General features: G+C 36.3%; 1 protein-coding gene across 1 annotated transcript in view; it reads left to right on the top strand.

Annotated features, from left to right (window-relative positions):
• Positions 1-14785, top strand: part of Septin10 (septin 10) — a 44843-nt gene that overhangs the window by 10235 nt on the left and 19823 nt on the right. The window contains exons 2-4 of the mRNA XM_010617933.3: positions 10797-10865; positions 13683-13800; positions 14169-14364. Coding sequence (XP_010616235.1) covers positions 10812-10865; positions 13683-13800; positions 14169-14364 — 368 coding nt within the window. The 5' untranslated portion in view covers positions 10797-10811. The remainder of the gene's footprint in view (positions 1-10796; positions 10866-13682; positions 13801-14168; positions 14365-14785) is intronic.

Raw genomic sequence — 14785 nt, 5'->3', positions numbered from 1 at the left:
ACGGGGGATTGAACTCAGGACCTTGCACTTGTGAGGCAGGTGGTGGCACCACTGAGCTAAGCCCCTGGTCCATACAGCAATATTCTTGTTTGGCTGCTTGTATAGTATTTAGCAGGAGCATTACTTTAAAGTCATGAATTAGGCCAGGATCACTTGAATGATTTTTGAAAAATGAAAATATCTTTGTTATACAGAGGGGTTGTTAAATAAGGCAGACCTACAGTATATTTATAGAGGAGAAATTTCCCCTATAGACACATTTTGCAGGACATTGATTCAGTGGCTTCAGAAATACACATTTTACCATTTATACTGCATGATTTTATAGACGTAGAAAATCTAAAGCCTTTATAAAAGTATAGATACATCAGGGCAGGTTGATCAATTATTACTTTCCCAACACCACGTGAAATCTTGAGAATCAAAAATATCAGAGGTTTGTTAGGCATGAATACAGTAGGTAATTTTGATTTAGAGTAAGCTGAGAGTCATGGAGTGAGGAAGGCCTCACAGAGGGATGTAGGGAAAGACTAAATGCAAACTTTGCTTGATCCAAGATTTACCTAGAGCTGTATTTCTTAATCTTTTAAAATTATTTCTCCCTCAGAACAAAAATTAAATTTAAATCAGATTCAAGTGAACAGATTTAATTTCAAACTGAGTTAAACGAATTTAACTTAAATTCTCTTTAATGGGAAAAATTCAATACGGAAGAATAAAATTTGGGCAGCTGAACAATTTGTGTTCTTGGATGTATTCAATTCAATAATTTGTCCCTGGATGTTGTACTAAAACCAAAGTCAAAACATAATAGTTAACAGGAATTGTTGGGATACCTACAGTAAAAGGAAATTGAAAATATTTCCAAATCCATTGTGGCACATAAATGAGGCCTAATAAGTACAAGGAATTCCTTGCACTTTGCTTTACATTTGTTATATTTACTTTTGTTCCAGGAAACAGAAGTTGAAATCATTATGGTTAACTTGGACATGTTGGAAACCAAGGGAAAAGCTGATTATTACATGCAGCCTGTAAATTGGAGTGAATGTTAGAACCAGGCTACACATTGCAACTACACATTGCAAAATAGGCAGCAGAGTTTGAAGCATTGACTATATAACAGATGGAGTTTATCTTGAGAGAAACTGTGGTCCACTGAATTTTTTTCAAATATAAAACCACTAAAAAAATTTGAACTTGAGCCACAGGAGTAGGTCACAGTTGAGAAACTGATCCACAGGAACAAATTGTTTAATTGATCATAAAATTTTTTCAGATGGGGTTGAGCTTTAGGGGTAAAGACAAAACTTGGAACCCAAGAACCAATTTCTGCTCTATCCAGAGAATGGAATAATTTTTCACACTTAAAAATGGATCACCTATTGTAATTCCAGCACTCTGGAGATTTTGTATTTGAGACTGTCTTCGTCCAAATAGACCTTGTCTCCAAAAAAAATCAAAGGTGAAAGCACTGTCTAGAGTTAGCCTTTCTAAGAGGGCTAAGTTAGCCTTTCTTTTTAGTCTGCTGTTAGATTTGAAAACAATCTAAGACTAAATACCTTGTGCATTATAGATTAAAAATAAGGCATTTGCAGATTTATTTAGGAACTTCACTTTTCATAATGTTTCTTTGGAGACTATTCTAAATCTAAGCAGTTTACTAAAATGAACTTTTTGGAAAATACAATTTATTCATGCAATTGCAGTTCACACTACATTTAAATGAGTAGAGGTTTTTTCTTTTTTGCTCAACATTGAGATAAATATTAAAGGAAGAAATAGCTGTAGATTAGCAGAGAAGAACTGGCCAGGGATTTAACACAGGAAGAAGATGTACTGTCTTAGACTCTGTCTATATTTTAGTCTTAAAATCACAGAACTGTTTCAGTTATATTTACCGATCTTGAAAAAATAAATTTAAAATTTTAATACTTTTTTTTAAATGAAAAGGAACTGTAGTCATTATTTTTAGCTTCTTTGGACAGAACTTTTATCTTTTTTATGTTCTGATTTTTAATTCTTTGCAAATACTAGAACACTGAAGGATTTTTCCCCCCTAAGAATTTGTCCTTTGTGGCTTTGTGTGACCAAAGTGACCAAATGCTGAAGTGTATTCAGTATGGCAAGTATTTTACTTGTATTATCACATTTTATCCTTCCAGTACCTGAGTTGAGTACTGTTAATCTTTTTGTTGTTACTGTTAATGAGTCAACATTTTCACTTTCATTGAACAAATACCTCCTTTGGTTCCTGTTGTCTTATATCTCCATGCTCAAGGACCGTACACATGGCTTTGCTGGTTACTTAGTGTTCTTAGCAGTTTGCATCTGTTTTCATGGGAAAAGTTCATCCTAACAGCCTTTTGCAGCCATGCATGTTGGACTGATGTCATGTTAACTTCTCCATTGTGATGTGGGTCATTGAGATTCTTTTTACAGGCTCTCTCTTTTGGTGAAAGACTGTTTCTCATATGACAACGGAGATTCTATTGTATAGATAATAATTATAATTCACAGTTTCAGCATCACTCTGAGGGGTGAAAGAACCTAAATTTAAGTATAATTTGATATTGAACAGTTGGAGAAAATATTTTAGTTTTGTTTTGCATTTGTAGATTTCCCTATGTATTTTTTCTTGTTATTTACACATATACATATATTAATAGTTTTATCTTCAGATATTTTCATTAGTTTTTGCTAGCTACTGCTTTCCTATATTGATTGACTTACCTTTTAATCAGGAAATTTCGTTACATTTTTATGAATTTTTGTGTGCTGTAAAATTTTTCTCTTTTAGTATAAACTTATGTGAGGTGTATGTACATTTTTGTGGCGCTGTGTGTAAAACACAGGGCCTCAAGCATTCTAGATGGGTGCTGTGCCACTGACCTACATTGCTAGGCCAAAGTTCTTTTGAGTTTCATACATACAGTGTGTAACCATGGGTAAGCTAAGACAAATTTCACCCCAACCCAGGAAATTCCTTTATATGCTTTGTAATCAGCCTCTTTTCCCACCCTCCTATGACAGCCAATGACCTTTTCTCTTGTGGTTTTGTCACATACTATGACATATTCCTTTTTATTACTGAGTAGTATTCTACTGTTTGTGTCAGTGCCACAATTTAGTCATCCTCTCTTCATTTAAAGTTTGGGTTATTTCCAGTTTTGGGCAATTATGAATGAAGCTACTATACCTATTCACATAAAAGTTGTTATGTTTTCATTTTTCTTGGGTTGGTGTCTAGGAGTGGGATCACTTGGTGGTATGGTGTGTGTTTAACCTAATAAATAACTGCCAGAATTTTCCAAAATGGTTACACCATTTTGCATTTCTACCAGTAATGAATAAGTCCATGTTGTTCTGTATCTTTGCCAGTACTTAACATTGTCAGAGTTCGTTGTTTTTTATAGTTGTTTAGCCATTCTTGTAGGTGTATCTTATTATGGTTTTAATTTGTATTTCCTAGTGATTAATAATGTTGAACATATTGTCACATGTTTGTTTACCATCTTTGATGAAATATCTGTTTGAACCCCTCCATATGCTTACGTATGCTAAGCAGGTTTTCTGCAACTAAGCTGCACCTTCGATCCCAACTTTTGATTGGATTATTGTCTAATTGTTATGCAAGTATTTAAATATATATATTTCTTTTTAAAAATTAATTTTATTGGTACATTTAAAGTATACAGTATAGTAACATTCATCATTGGAAATTTGCACCTTTACATCCATCTTGGTTCTTATTTTTTCCCTATTCTTCTGCCCTCCCTTCATAAGTCCTTTATGAAATAAATGTTTTATCCCTGTCTGTATCTTGCCTTTTCAGTCTCAACACTATCTTTTGATAATCAAATGTTTTAAAATTAAAGTCCAGTTGATCACTTTTTAAATTACAGGTCATGTTTTTGATGTTGTAATAAATCTTTGTTTAACCTAAGATCACAGAAATTTTATACCTTTTATTTTAGAAGTTTTTAGCTCTGTGATCCATTTTAGCTCTGTGATCCATTTAACTTTGCCTGTGCAATGTATGAATCATATATGTAGTTCATTTTGTTTGCATGCAGGAGTCAGTTGTTACAGCACTGTTTTTTAAAAAAGATTTTTCTTTCTTCTTTGAGTTGTGTTTGGACCTTCATTGAAAGTTTTCCTCTCACTACCATCCTCTTTGCTCTCTGTCACATTGCTCTTCTTCATAGCAATATGCCCTTTGTTTTCTTATTTTACTGCCTCTCCTTACTTCAGGATATGCTCCTTGAGATGGCAGCCTTTATGTGGTCAAAGGATGTGTTAATCATCTTTCCTGTTACTATAACAGTATACCCAAGACAATCAACTTATAATAAGAAAAGATTCATTTTGGCACACAGTTTTGGGATTCTAGTCCATAGTCATTTATTCTGTTGCTCTTGGGCCCCTGGCAGAGCAGCACATCATGGCCAGGAGTGAGTGGCAGAGCAGAGTTACTCATTTCATAGGGGCCAGGAACCAAAAGAATGAGACTAATGCCCCACCTTCCCCTTTTAGGGCATACCCAGAATGACCTATGACTTCCCATCAGGCCTCAACTCTTAAAACCTCTACCACCACCCAACAATACTAAGTTGAGGAACAATCCTCTAATATATGAGCCATGGAGGCCATTTCAAATCTAAAGTATAGCAACTCTTAAAACATCAAAAGGCCTTGATCATGGCATGAAAGCACAGTATGTAAATGAATAGGAATGATACTCTCTCCTGCCTGAGAAATACTTTCTTCACTTGGCTGCCAGGACTCCAAATGTTCCTGGATTTCATTCACGCATTTGGCTATTTCTTCTTGGTTTCTTGGGGTTACTGTTTCTCAGTTTGCCAGCATTTAAATGTTAGAATCCCCCATGGCTCAATTCTGTGATTTCTGACCTTTATACCCTTACTTCCTGAATGAATTCATCACACAGCACTTAGTGTTGGCCATATATCAATATTTTCAAAATTTCTACCTCCAGTCCAAGTATCTCTGTGCTCTTGACTTTATCACACTAACTACTTAGTATCTTCACTTTGATGTTTAATAGCCATCTTCACTGTAACATGTTTCAAAGTGAACTCCTGATCTTCTCCAGTCCTACTACCGTTTTTCCAATTCCAATAAATGGAAGCTCTACCTTACCCATTGCTTAGGCCAAAAACTTTGGAACTATTTTCCATATTTTTTCTCACATCACCTGTTGAACCTTCACCTAGTGATCCAGATTTTGACTACACCTTAACTTTTCCCATGGCTAATAGGCTGCCATGATCTCTTGTGAATTAATGAATTGGCCTCTTTACTGATAATGTTTCTGCTTGTCATTTTTTCAATTTGCTCTAGACATAATGGCAGTAGTGCATCTTTTAAAAAAATAGTTCATGTCACTCTTATGCTAAAGTGCTTCACAGACAGTTCCTTAAAAGAAGCCATAAGAGCCTTATCTGATCTGGCACTCTGTTCCTTCTTGACCACTTTCCCACCTAGCCACCCACCTAGTCTCCTTTCTGCTCCTTATACTCATCAGGCACACACCTGCCTTTGGGTTTCTACTCCTGTTCTTCTGCATGGAATACTCTCCCGTTAGTACATCCTCATTCTTCTCTGCTCCTTTGATCCCTTCACACTTTGCTGAACCTTCCACTGAGGCCTTCCTTAACTACCCTGTTCAGAATGGCACCTGTCTCCTCGCCCAAGCCAGTTCCTATTCCCTTTTCCTGCATTATTTTTCTTTATTACATTTATCATTTTCTTCCATAGCATATGTGTTACTTTGTTTTTAGCCTGCTTTCCCCTAGTGTAATAGAGACTCCTTAAGAGCAGGACATAAGAGTCTTAAACTCAGTACAGTAGTCCCTCCTTCTTTATGGTTTCATTTTCCAGGGTTTTGGTTATCCACAATCAGCACAGTCCAAAAATATTAAAGGGAAAATTCCAGATATAAAGAATTCATAAGTCTTAAATTGAACACCATCCTGAGTAGCATTATGAAGTCTAGTGCTGTCCCGCCCAAGACAAGAATCATCTGTTTGTTCCAGTGCAAACTGGATGTATATGCTACCACCTATTGGATGCTTAGTAGCTGTCTGGGTTATTAGATCGACTGTCAAAGTGCTTGTGTTCAAGCAACCCTTGTTTTAATTATGGCCTTAAAGTGCAAGAGTAGTGATGCTGGCAGTTCACATGTGTCAAAGAAAAGCTGTAAAATGCTTCCTTTAAGTAAAAAGGTAAATGTTCTAGACTAAGGGAGACAAATTTATATGCTGAGGTTGCAAATATCTGTGATAGAAATCTTCTGCCACAGAATTGTGAAGAAGGAACAATAAATCTGTGTGACTTTTGCTTTTGTATCTCAAACTGCAAAAGTGAAGCCATAGTGCATGCTTAGTTGAGATAAAAAAGGCATTGCTATATAGGGTTTAGTACTTTTTATGCATAGTTTTAACTCAGCCTCTGAGGGTTTTGGAACATACCCCTCATACCATAAGGGAAGACTACTTTAGTACTTTTTATGCATAGTTTTAACTCAGCCTCTGAGGGTTTTGGAACATACCCCTCATACCCCTCATACCCCTCATTTTGTATTTCCAAAACTTCATCAAACTCATGCTGATTCATCCCCTATTTTCTTTCCTGTTCCACAGTAACATCTGTCCTGTGACCCTAGTGTAAGATAACTGGAGGCACTCATGAAGTCACTCCAAGGAACAAGGGACCCAGCAGCCTCCTGTGCCCTCTGCAGCCTCACTTCTGCCATCCTTGCACTTCAACAGAAGCTTCCTCAGGCTTACATGATAGAGAGTTCATTGCAGCTTCAAAGCTCTACCACACTTCCACCTTTTGCACATGCTGATTCTGCTACGTTATGCTGAGAAAATTCTTGTTTCTCCTACAGATCTAAGCTCAGCCTTTTCTTCTCAGTGCCTTCTGTGTAGAGTTCCTTGTACCCTGAGTGTCTTGTCCACTTTTTGTTGTTGTTGTTGTTGTACATAGGTCTCCTTTGTGTACTACATTGCAAGAATATTTACTTAGCTTTGATCCACAGTGCCTGGGGTCTGTTATTCTGTCCTTAAAATGTGAGGCTTTCTAGTAAATACCATAGTATTACTTGCAGAGAAAATGAAAAGTGTGTGCTGGTTGATTTTTTCACAGATCCATCAGTATTCTTTTTTCCATATTTCTTAACACTTTTAAGTTCTTCCAATGTGTAGCTGTTTCTTCTGCTTTCCTTTTTCCTCCAGCTCCTCTCAAATTTGCTTTTCTTGGGCTTAGCAAATGACTTTGTAAATATAGTTGGCTTTTCTGTCATCTTGCCTGCATGAAGCATGCACTTCTCCCCAGAGTCAGTCCTCTGCTTTTCATTTCAGTAAGCCTGAAGATTTGGTTCCATAGAATCTTCCCACGTCCACAAGATACAGTTTTTCCTTGTCTTTCTTTAATCCACTGTTCCTGTGAGTACAGTTTTTGTGACTCCATTTTAATTCTTCATCGTATCACATATTTGTCATTGTTTCTTGCTCAAAGGTATAAAGTCCAGTTCCACAGAAAATACTTTTTAGGGGCTCTGTCCACAGCCTTGAATTAGTTACACTGGATGGGACAGCAGGACGTCCCACTCTCAGTGTCATTTCCTGACATAACACACCATTTCTAGTACCTGAGCATGTGTGCCACACATTTGATTGCTGAGATTGTATTAAGTACACTTGTCAACCACAGGACTTCAATGATAATCAAACTTTCAGTATTTACTGGTAAGAAAGTGGCTTTTAGTTTTTAATCCAATGATAGCATGCAATTGGATTTTTCAAAGTACGGTTGTTATAGCTTGTGTTTAGATGTACCCCCGTGGCTTCATGCAGGTGAGGTGGGACTTTCTTTTTCAGAAGTGGCTGAATCTAGAGTGTGTGATGCTGTGATTAATAAACCAGTACACATGAGTGATTGGTCTGGCACTGCCCTAATCCTGGTAGTCTAAATAAGATAAAAGGGGCAGAAAGATGCTGTTAAGATCTCTTTTTGCTTTTGCTATCTTTTGCTGCCATAAACTGTTGCCCCTCTGCCACCCTGCCTTGGAGCTGGTTATAGACTGAAACCTCTACAAAGTGTAAGCCAAATAAACCTTTTGCCCTTTAACTTAGGGTGTCAGGTAATTTGTCCCAGCAATGAGAAAATAGTAACTAGCCCAAAAATTTAGTTGGCATTTGTGTTAGTAAGCAAAATTTGCTTAGAAAAAATAAGATATATTTTATATGAACTCATCATTAAGGTTTGATTAGTGACTAACTGCAAGCAAGTGGCATGGATCATAGAATGTACTGCTGTCCCTCCCAGTGTACCTAATACACAGTTCTGGAGAGAGCCCCTAACTATCTTCTGTGGGACTGTACTAACTGGACTCTTAAGTGAACACCTCTGATTTACTCAGTATGATCATCATGTATTATCCTAATCTATTCCTCTTAACCTCTTTTGTTCCTTTGCAACTTGAGACTAGTGAATCTGGTTTTTTCCACTAAATTAAATTCTTGTAGTTGCTGTTTACTTTCTCTGGATAAAGAATTCTCCTTCCCTGCTAGTGCTCAGAGTTTTTTTTCCTACTTTACATGCTTCATCTGATGCTCTTTCCTGAATTCAGTGATATTGCTTACCTTGGAAACTGCTGCTGCCTTCGACAGCCTCCTTCTCCAAATATCTGTATCCATTAGTGTTCGTTTCTAGTGGCTCTCACTTTTTTTCTCTACATAGAAGAGGTTTGTGACCCACTGCTTATATGCCACATGGTAACTAGGCCTGCAGGGGATTTTCAGAATAAGCTGGATATGGTGGTATACCCTGCACTCCTGGAACTCCAGAGGCTGAGGCAGGAAGGTCATGAGTTCAAGACCAGCCTGGGCTGTTTAGCAAGTTCAAGGTCAGCCTGAACTAAATAGTGAGACTTTGTCTCAAAAGACCAAAATGAATAAATAGAACCTTAGGCCAATTTTGATATGCTTTGTATTACTATGTGCTTTTCATTGTGAAAACACGACCAGTACCTATGTGTTTGTCATGGAACTTTTGCTGCAGAGTCACTTCACATTGAAAGAATGTTTAATGTTAGCTACTAAGGATTTGAAAATGCTCAGTGATATAATATTAGGTCACAAGGTCAGCCAGGCTTATTCTACCTAATGTCTCAGATGATGACTGTTGTTAGCATTCTGTATCCAGCAGTGGTGCACATTTGTGTGTGTGTGAGTGTGTGTGTGTGTCAGAGAGGGAGAGATGGGGGTGCAAGAGCATAATAGCCTCTCCCTTTTGCCACACATGAGTGAAGCTATTTGTTGCAGCACAGTTCACTGTAATCACAGACAAGTAGACTCTCTAAATAGAGTATCCTTGTGTACTGTACTCTAGAGTTCAGAATAGGATACCATACCATAGAAAGAGTAAGATAGGTCTACATCATTATATGGGTCTCCAGGGAAGATTGAGAAAAACAAACCCCACAGTGCACAGTAATCAGCTGCTACCATTGTATGAATGAAGAAGCCCTGCATGTATATGCATGCATAGATTTGTGTAATCTTTGGAAAGATGCATGAGATCCTGGTCTTCCAGGAAGAGACGTGAGATACAAGGGAATTGTCAATGTGAAGGGAACTCATTTTGCACTTTGTTCCTTTTGATACTGCATTTTAAAAAATACTATATCCATGTTAAACTGCCTGCCCACCTGCCTATTTTCCTCTCCTCCTCCCCTCCCTTCCCCTCCTCTGTCCTTCCTGCCTTTCTCTCTCTCCCTCTTCCCTTCCTCCCTTCTCTCTTTTCTTTTTTCTTGTCTTTCTTTCATGCTGGGGTTCCATCTAAGGCCTTGTGCATGTTAGCCAAATGCTGTATACCAAGCTATACCCACAGCTCCTTTTTACAAAAATATGCTCCATTTTTTCAGTATCTCATGATACATTGAAAAATAGGTTAGCAATGCCTTGAAATGAGTGGTTTCTCTTGTACCCTTCTTCCCTTATTTTCTATTATTCTAGGCGTTATGTATATGGTTTACAACTTTGGACAGGAACACCAGCTATGTAGTCAGATTGCATCTGTGTCTATAGCCTACTAACTTGGATGATAACTCACTTTGTCTGACTCTTAATTTTCTCATCTAGGCTGTGGGAATAATAATATGCATAATTAAACAAAATGATATAGGAGTCTCCTGCTTCAAACTGGAAAAAAAAATAATATGTGTAACTCGGATGTGTTTAGTAAGGATTAAATAAGGAAATATACTGAGTTAGCATAGTGATAGGCATATAATAGAAGTTCTACAAATGATAACTGTTTTTATGTTAATTGGATGGCCATGCTACTTGTTCAGATTTTTAAATCCCTGCTTTTCCAGCTATTCATACAGCTGGACCATTCTTAACATTTTTGTTTCCCCTGTTATGCTACAGTGAAACATACCTAATTTTGGGTACCACCTTGACTCATAGAGTATTCAAGTCTTTTAAATAAAAGTAGCATTCATTGTCCTTCTTGTAAATGGGAGTTTACTGATTTCTTACAATGTGTGTGTGTGTTTAAGCATATTACTGTGTATGTTGAATATTGTATTTTATTTACTTATGTAGTAAGACAGCCTCAATTTCATCCATAATATGGATTTGGCAAGTCAAGACTTTGTGACAATGACAATATTAGAACCCATTTCTGATGTAAATATATTGTATAAGTAAATGTTGATGGTTAAGGTATTTGTTTTATTGCAAAAGACACTTCTTTTCTAGCTGTTTCAGTCTAACATGGCATCAAAGATTGCATCTATGGCCTCACAAGAATCCAGTGGTGATCAGAAAGTAAGTATGCCTTTTAAACAGATTATATATTGCTCTTTTATTGCTGTGATTTCAAAATAACTCAGAGGATTTGCAGAAATTTGTACAAGAGGCTTTGTTTATGCTTACGTTTAATGTGAATTAGTTTTTTTCTGTTGATTCAAGTGAAACATCAGTAGAATTTTGTTGAATGTCCACAATATTCCTTTCTATTTGACATTAAGCAATCTTTTTCTCTTTTCTTGTTTTTTATTTTGGGGGATTCGTTTTTGGCATTGAGCAGCATCCCATGGAAAGACTAGCATTACTTTTGCTGAGCACATTGCAAGCTGTGAAGAGGCAAAGAACTGTGGGTGTCAGAATGCAGGGAGCTGCCTGCTATGAGATTAGATCTGATGCTTCCAAAGGCCTTTTGAGTTTGTCTGTGTAGTAAAGATGGTTTTAGTAATTCATATTAAAAGTTATGTTTCAAAAGAGGCTAAGTTTAACTTCATGAAAGATGTTAATTAAAACAAAATTGCAAGCACAAGCATGATAAGATTGAATAATTTGTTTTAGTTCTGTGTTCAATAATTATAGTTTCTTTGTCTTGATTTTTCTTCCTCCATACATGCTAAGGTCCCCACATTTTTGATAAATCTGAATTTGACTGCCATCCTTTTCTCCTAGTTATGGTAATAGCAATCTGTTCTATCTTTATTACCTTGCAGACTTTGAGTTATTCACCTGCCTTCTAAGTCATTGCTTTGCTGAGATTGCTGTCAGTCACTACTGTCTTCAGTGACAGATACATGGAGTAGCTGTGGCTTAGTTTCATTTGTTCTGACTCCTCTTCTGCATTATGTCTTAGAGACCACACGTCCATTTTAAAAATGCTTTTTTTGGTACTGTGACATTAAAAACATGTAGTTTTACACAGGGAATTCTAGGGGCAATTTAGTTCAGCTTTGATGTAAAAAAACTAGCAAATGTTCTACTTGTGAACACATTCATGGGAAGCATAGTGCATTTTCACTCTTTTTGTAAAAAAATAATAACAGTAACATGCTTACATGACTGAGAATCAGAGAGCATTAAAGAGAATGTAGTGTACCAATTTCCTATTGCTGCACGATACATTATCTTGAACTTAGATGTTTTAAATAGTGACTTTTTATTGTTTCCCAGTTATGCAGGTCAGAAAGTCAGGCATGGCCCATAGCTTTTCTGCTCAGTCTCATGCCCATGGTATCAGCTGCCTGGCTTCTTTTGTGGATCTCCCTTTCCAGGCTCTTTTAGGTTACTGGCAGAATCCAGCTACTTGTAGGCTTGGATGTCATCAGCTCTTAGAGACCCTTTCTGGCCCCTTGCTTCATGGCTGTCCCTCCTAGAAGTCAGCAAGCCAGGAAAAACTCCCCATGAGTCCACTTCATGCTTCAGATCTTTTAGGCCTATATATGCATAGGCCCTATAAGGTCTCACCCTCATAGGTCAGGGCTGCCCAGATGGCCTCTTTCTCAGATTCTTGAGTTCACATCTTCATGTCTCTTCTCAGCTGCACTTGGATTTCTTTTTTATTCAGTGACTGAGAGAAAGTGTTTGCGCACCAGGTGCCTTCATTTTGGACCCTATCTCAGTTCTCCTTGCCCACTATATACAGTAAAAATCAATTCTTTCTCGCCTAAGCTCCAAGTTTACTGCCCAGTGGTAACCACTCTCATTAGTCTGTCCCTATCCTGTGAGATGTCTCATTCCATTTGTAAGGATATATGCATATATGAATATGTATACACATTTACTTTTACTCAAATCACAGTAAATAAACAACTGTGTGGATTCGTATTTCTTGAGATTCATACATATCTTGGCATGTGTCTGTTGTTTAATATTCCATCCTACAGGGTACTATAATTTGTTTTTCTATTCATTTATTAGTTGTTTGTGTTGTTTACAGTTTTTAAGGGCATAAAATTTCTATGAATAAGTTCTTGCATGGACAAATGTTTAAATTTATGTTGGGTACCCCCAAGTTGGACTTTTTCGTTTTATAATAGTGTGTTTAGCTTTGTAAGAAGCTGCCTACCAGTTTTCCAAAGTTGTTGTATGTCACATATACAACAGCACATTTGTCAGCATTCTAGTTCTTCATTATCTTCACACTGTTTTAAATTTTAGTCATTTTATTGCATTTTCACTGATATTTTATTTTATTTTAAAAATTAATTTATTAATTAAAAAAATTTTTTTTTTGGTACTGGGGATCAAACATGGGACCTTGTGCCTGCAAGGCTCAGAGGCACTACTGAGCTAAAATCCCTAGCCCTTCACTGATATTTTTATAGTTCCCATTCACATTTCTTTAGTAACTAATTTTTTTTGTTTTATTTACTTTTAGTTTGCTTTTCTAATAGTGTACTTTCTGTGTGCCCCATTTGTGTTTTCATTTTTCATTTCTGTCTTCTTTTTGATCAATATTTTTATCATTCCATTTTATTTCCACTATTTATTTTACTAACTATAGCTTTTTGTCTTTCAAAGTAGTAGTTGGTCATATTTAACGACTTTACATTCTCCATTTTATGAGTGCATATGCTTTTGTTTATTTGGACATTTTCCTGTTTTGGGAAACCAAAATGTTTTAATGTTAAAATTGTGCTGGACTCTTGTTGCTTAAAGGGGATAAGAAGTGTGTTTTGAGTGTCTAAATGGATTCTCACAAATTTACTTAATCACTTGTTTCCCAGGTGAGGGATTGTAAAATCTCTAATCTCTTTCATAAAATATACTTATCCTTGCAGGTACATGTCCTGTTTCAGTCAAGTTATTTTAATTGTTGCTGTCATTTTTGTTTTCCTTCAGAAAAGAGAAACTATTCGTTCCTTGACTATGTGTGGCCATGTTGGATTTGAGAGTTTGCCTGATCAGCTTGTCAGTAGATCCATTCAGCAAGGCTTCTGCTTCAACATTCTTTGTGTAGGTGAGTGCCAGCAACCCGTCCTGAGTGTTTCCCTTATTCTCACATTCCCTTATTCTCTGTGTGAGTAATTTGATGCTCATGTTATCAATTTGAGATCATGGTCCCAGAGACTTTCTCAGTTTTTTAAATTCTATGAGGTTTTTCTTTTAAGCTTTAAATGTTTTATTTGTTCTGTAAACATTTTAATGCTTTTGAATTCTGAATAACTTAGCATTTCTCTGGTCTGCTAATGACTTAAGAACAACGTTAGCATTAAGACAACCTGATCTTTGAAATATTTGGGATCCTTGAAACTACTCTAGAAGTTTACAGTTACAATTCTTCTCAGTTGTCCTATACGCTTGTGAAGATACCTTTGTTTCTTTCAGGAGAAACTGGAATTGGAAAGTCAACACTGATTAATACATTGTTTAATACTAATTTTGAAGAACATGAATGCTCACATTTTTGCCCAGATGTTAAACTTAAAGCTCAGACATATGAACTCCAGGAGAGTAATGTTCGGTTAAAATTGACCATTGTGAATACAGTGGGATTTGGTGACCAAATAAATAAAGAAGAAAGGTATGTGTTTTTTTCTTGTAATAAAACAAGTTCTCTTATTTCAGAATCAAGGTATTTGCCTTTTTGTCCCTTGAGATGTGGTCTGAATTCCTTATAATAATGCCTACCTTTCCTCCCAGACATTATTTTTAACAATTAAGCAATGTTTTGTTATTAACAAATTGATATTTTTGTATCCAGTTGTCTGATTTCTTTGAAATAATTTGAATCACATTATTAAACCGTGTATTATAGCAAAAATAGTTTTAAGTATTTCCTAATATTCAGTATATATTTTATGATCAGTAGTCAGTTCAGATGGGACTTAGCTTGTTGATGAAAAATTAATAAATGATATGAGGACAAATATATGCAGTGTCCAAATACATGGTACATGAATTTTTTTTTGCTAAATTCTGATTAAAATATCCACTTACATCAT

The sequence above is a fragment of the Fukomys damarensis genome, unplaced genomic scaffold (genome assembly GCF_012274545.1).
Source record: "Fukomys damarensis isolate Sample0158 unplaced genomic scaffold, DMR_v1.0_HiC HiC_scaffold_9, whole genome shotgun sequence".
Classification (NCBI taxonomy): domain Eukaryota; kingdom Metazoa; phylum Chordata; class Mammalia; order Rodentia; family Bathyergidae; genus Fukomys; species Fukomys damarensis.
This window is presented reverse-complemented; position numbering and strand designations above follow the sequence as displayed.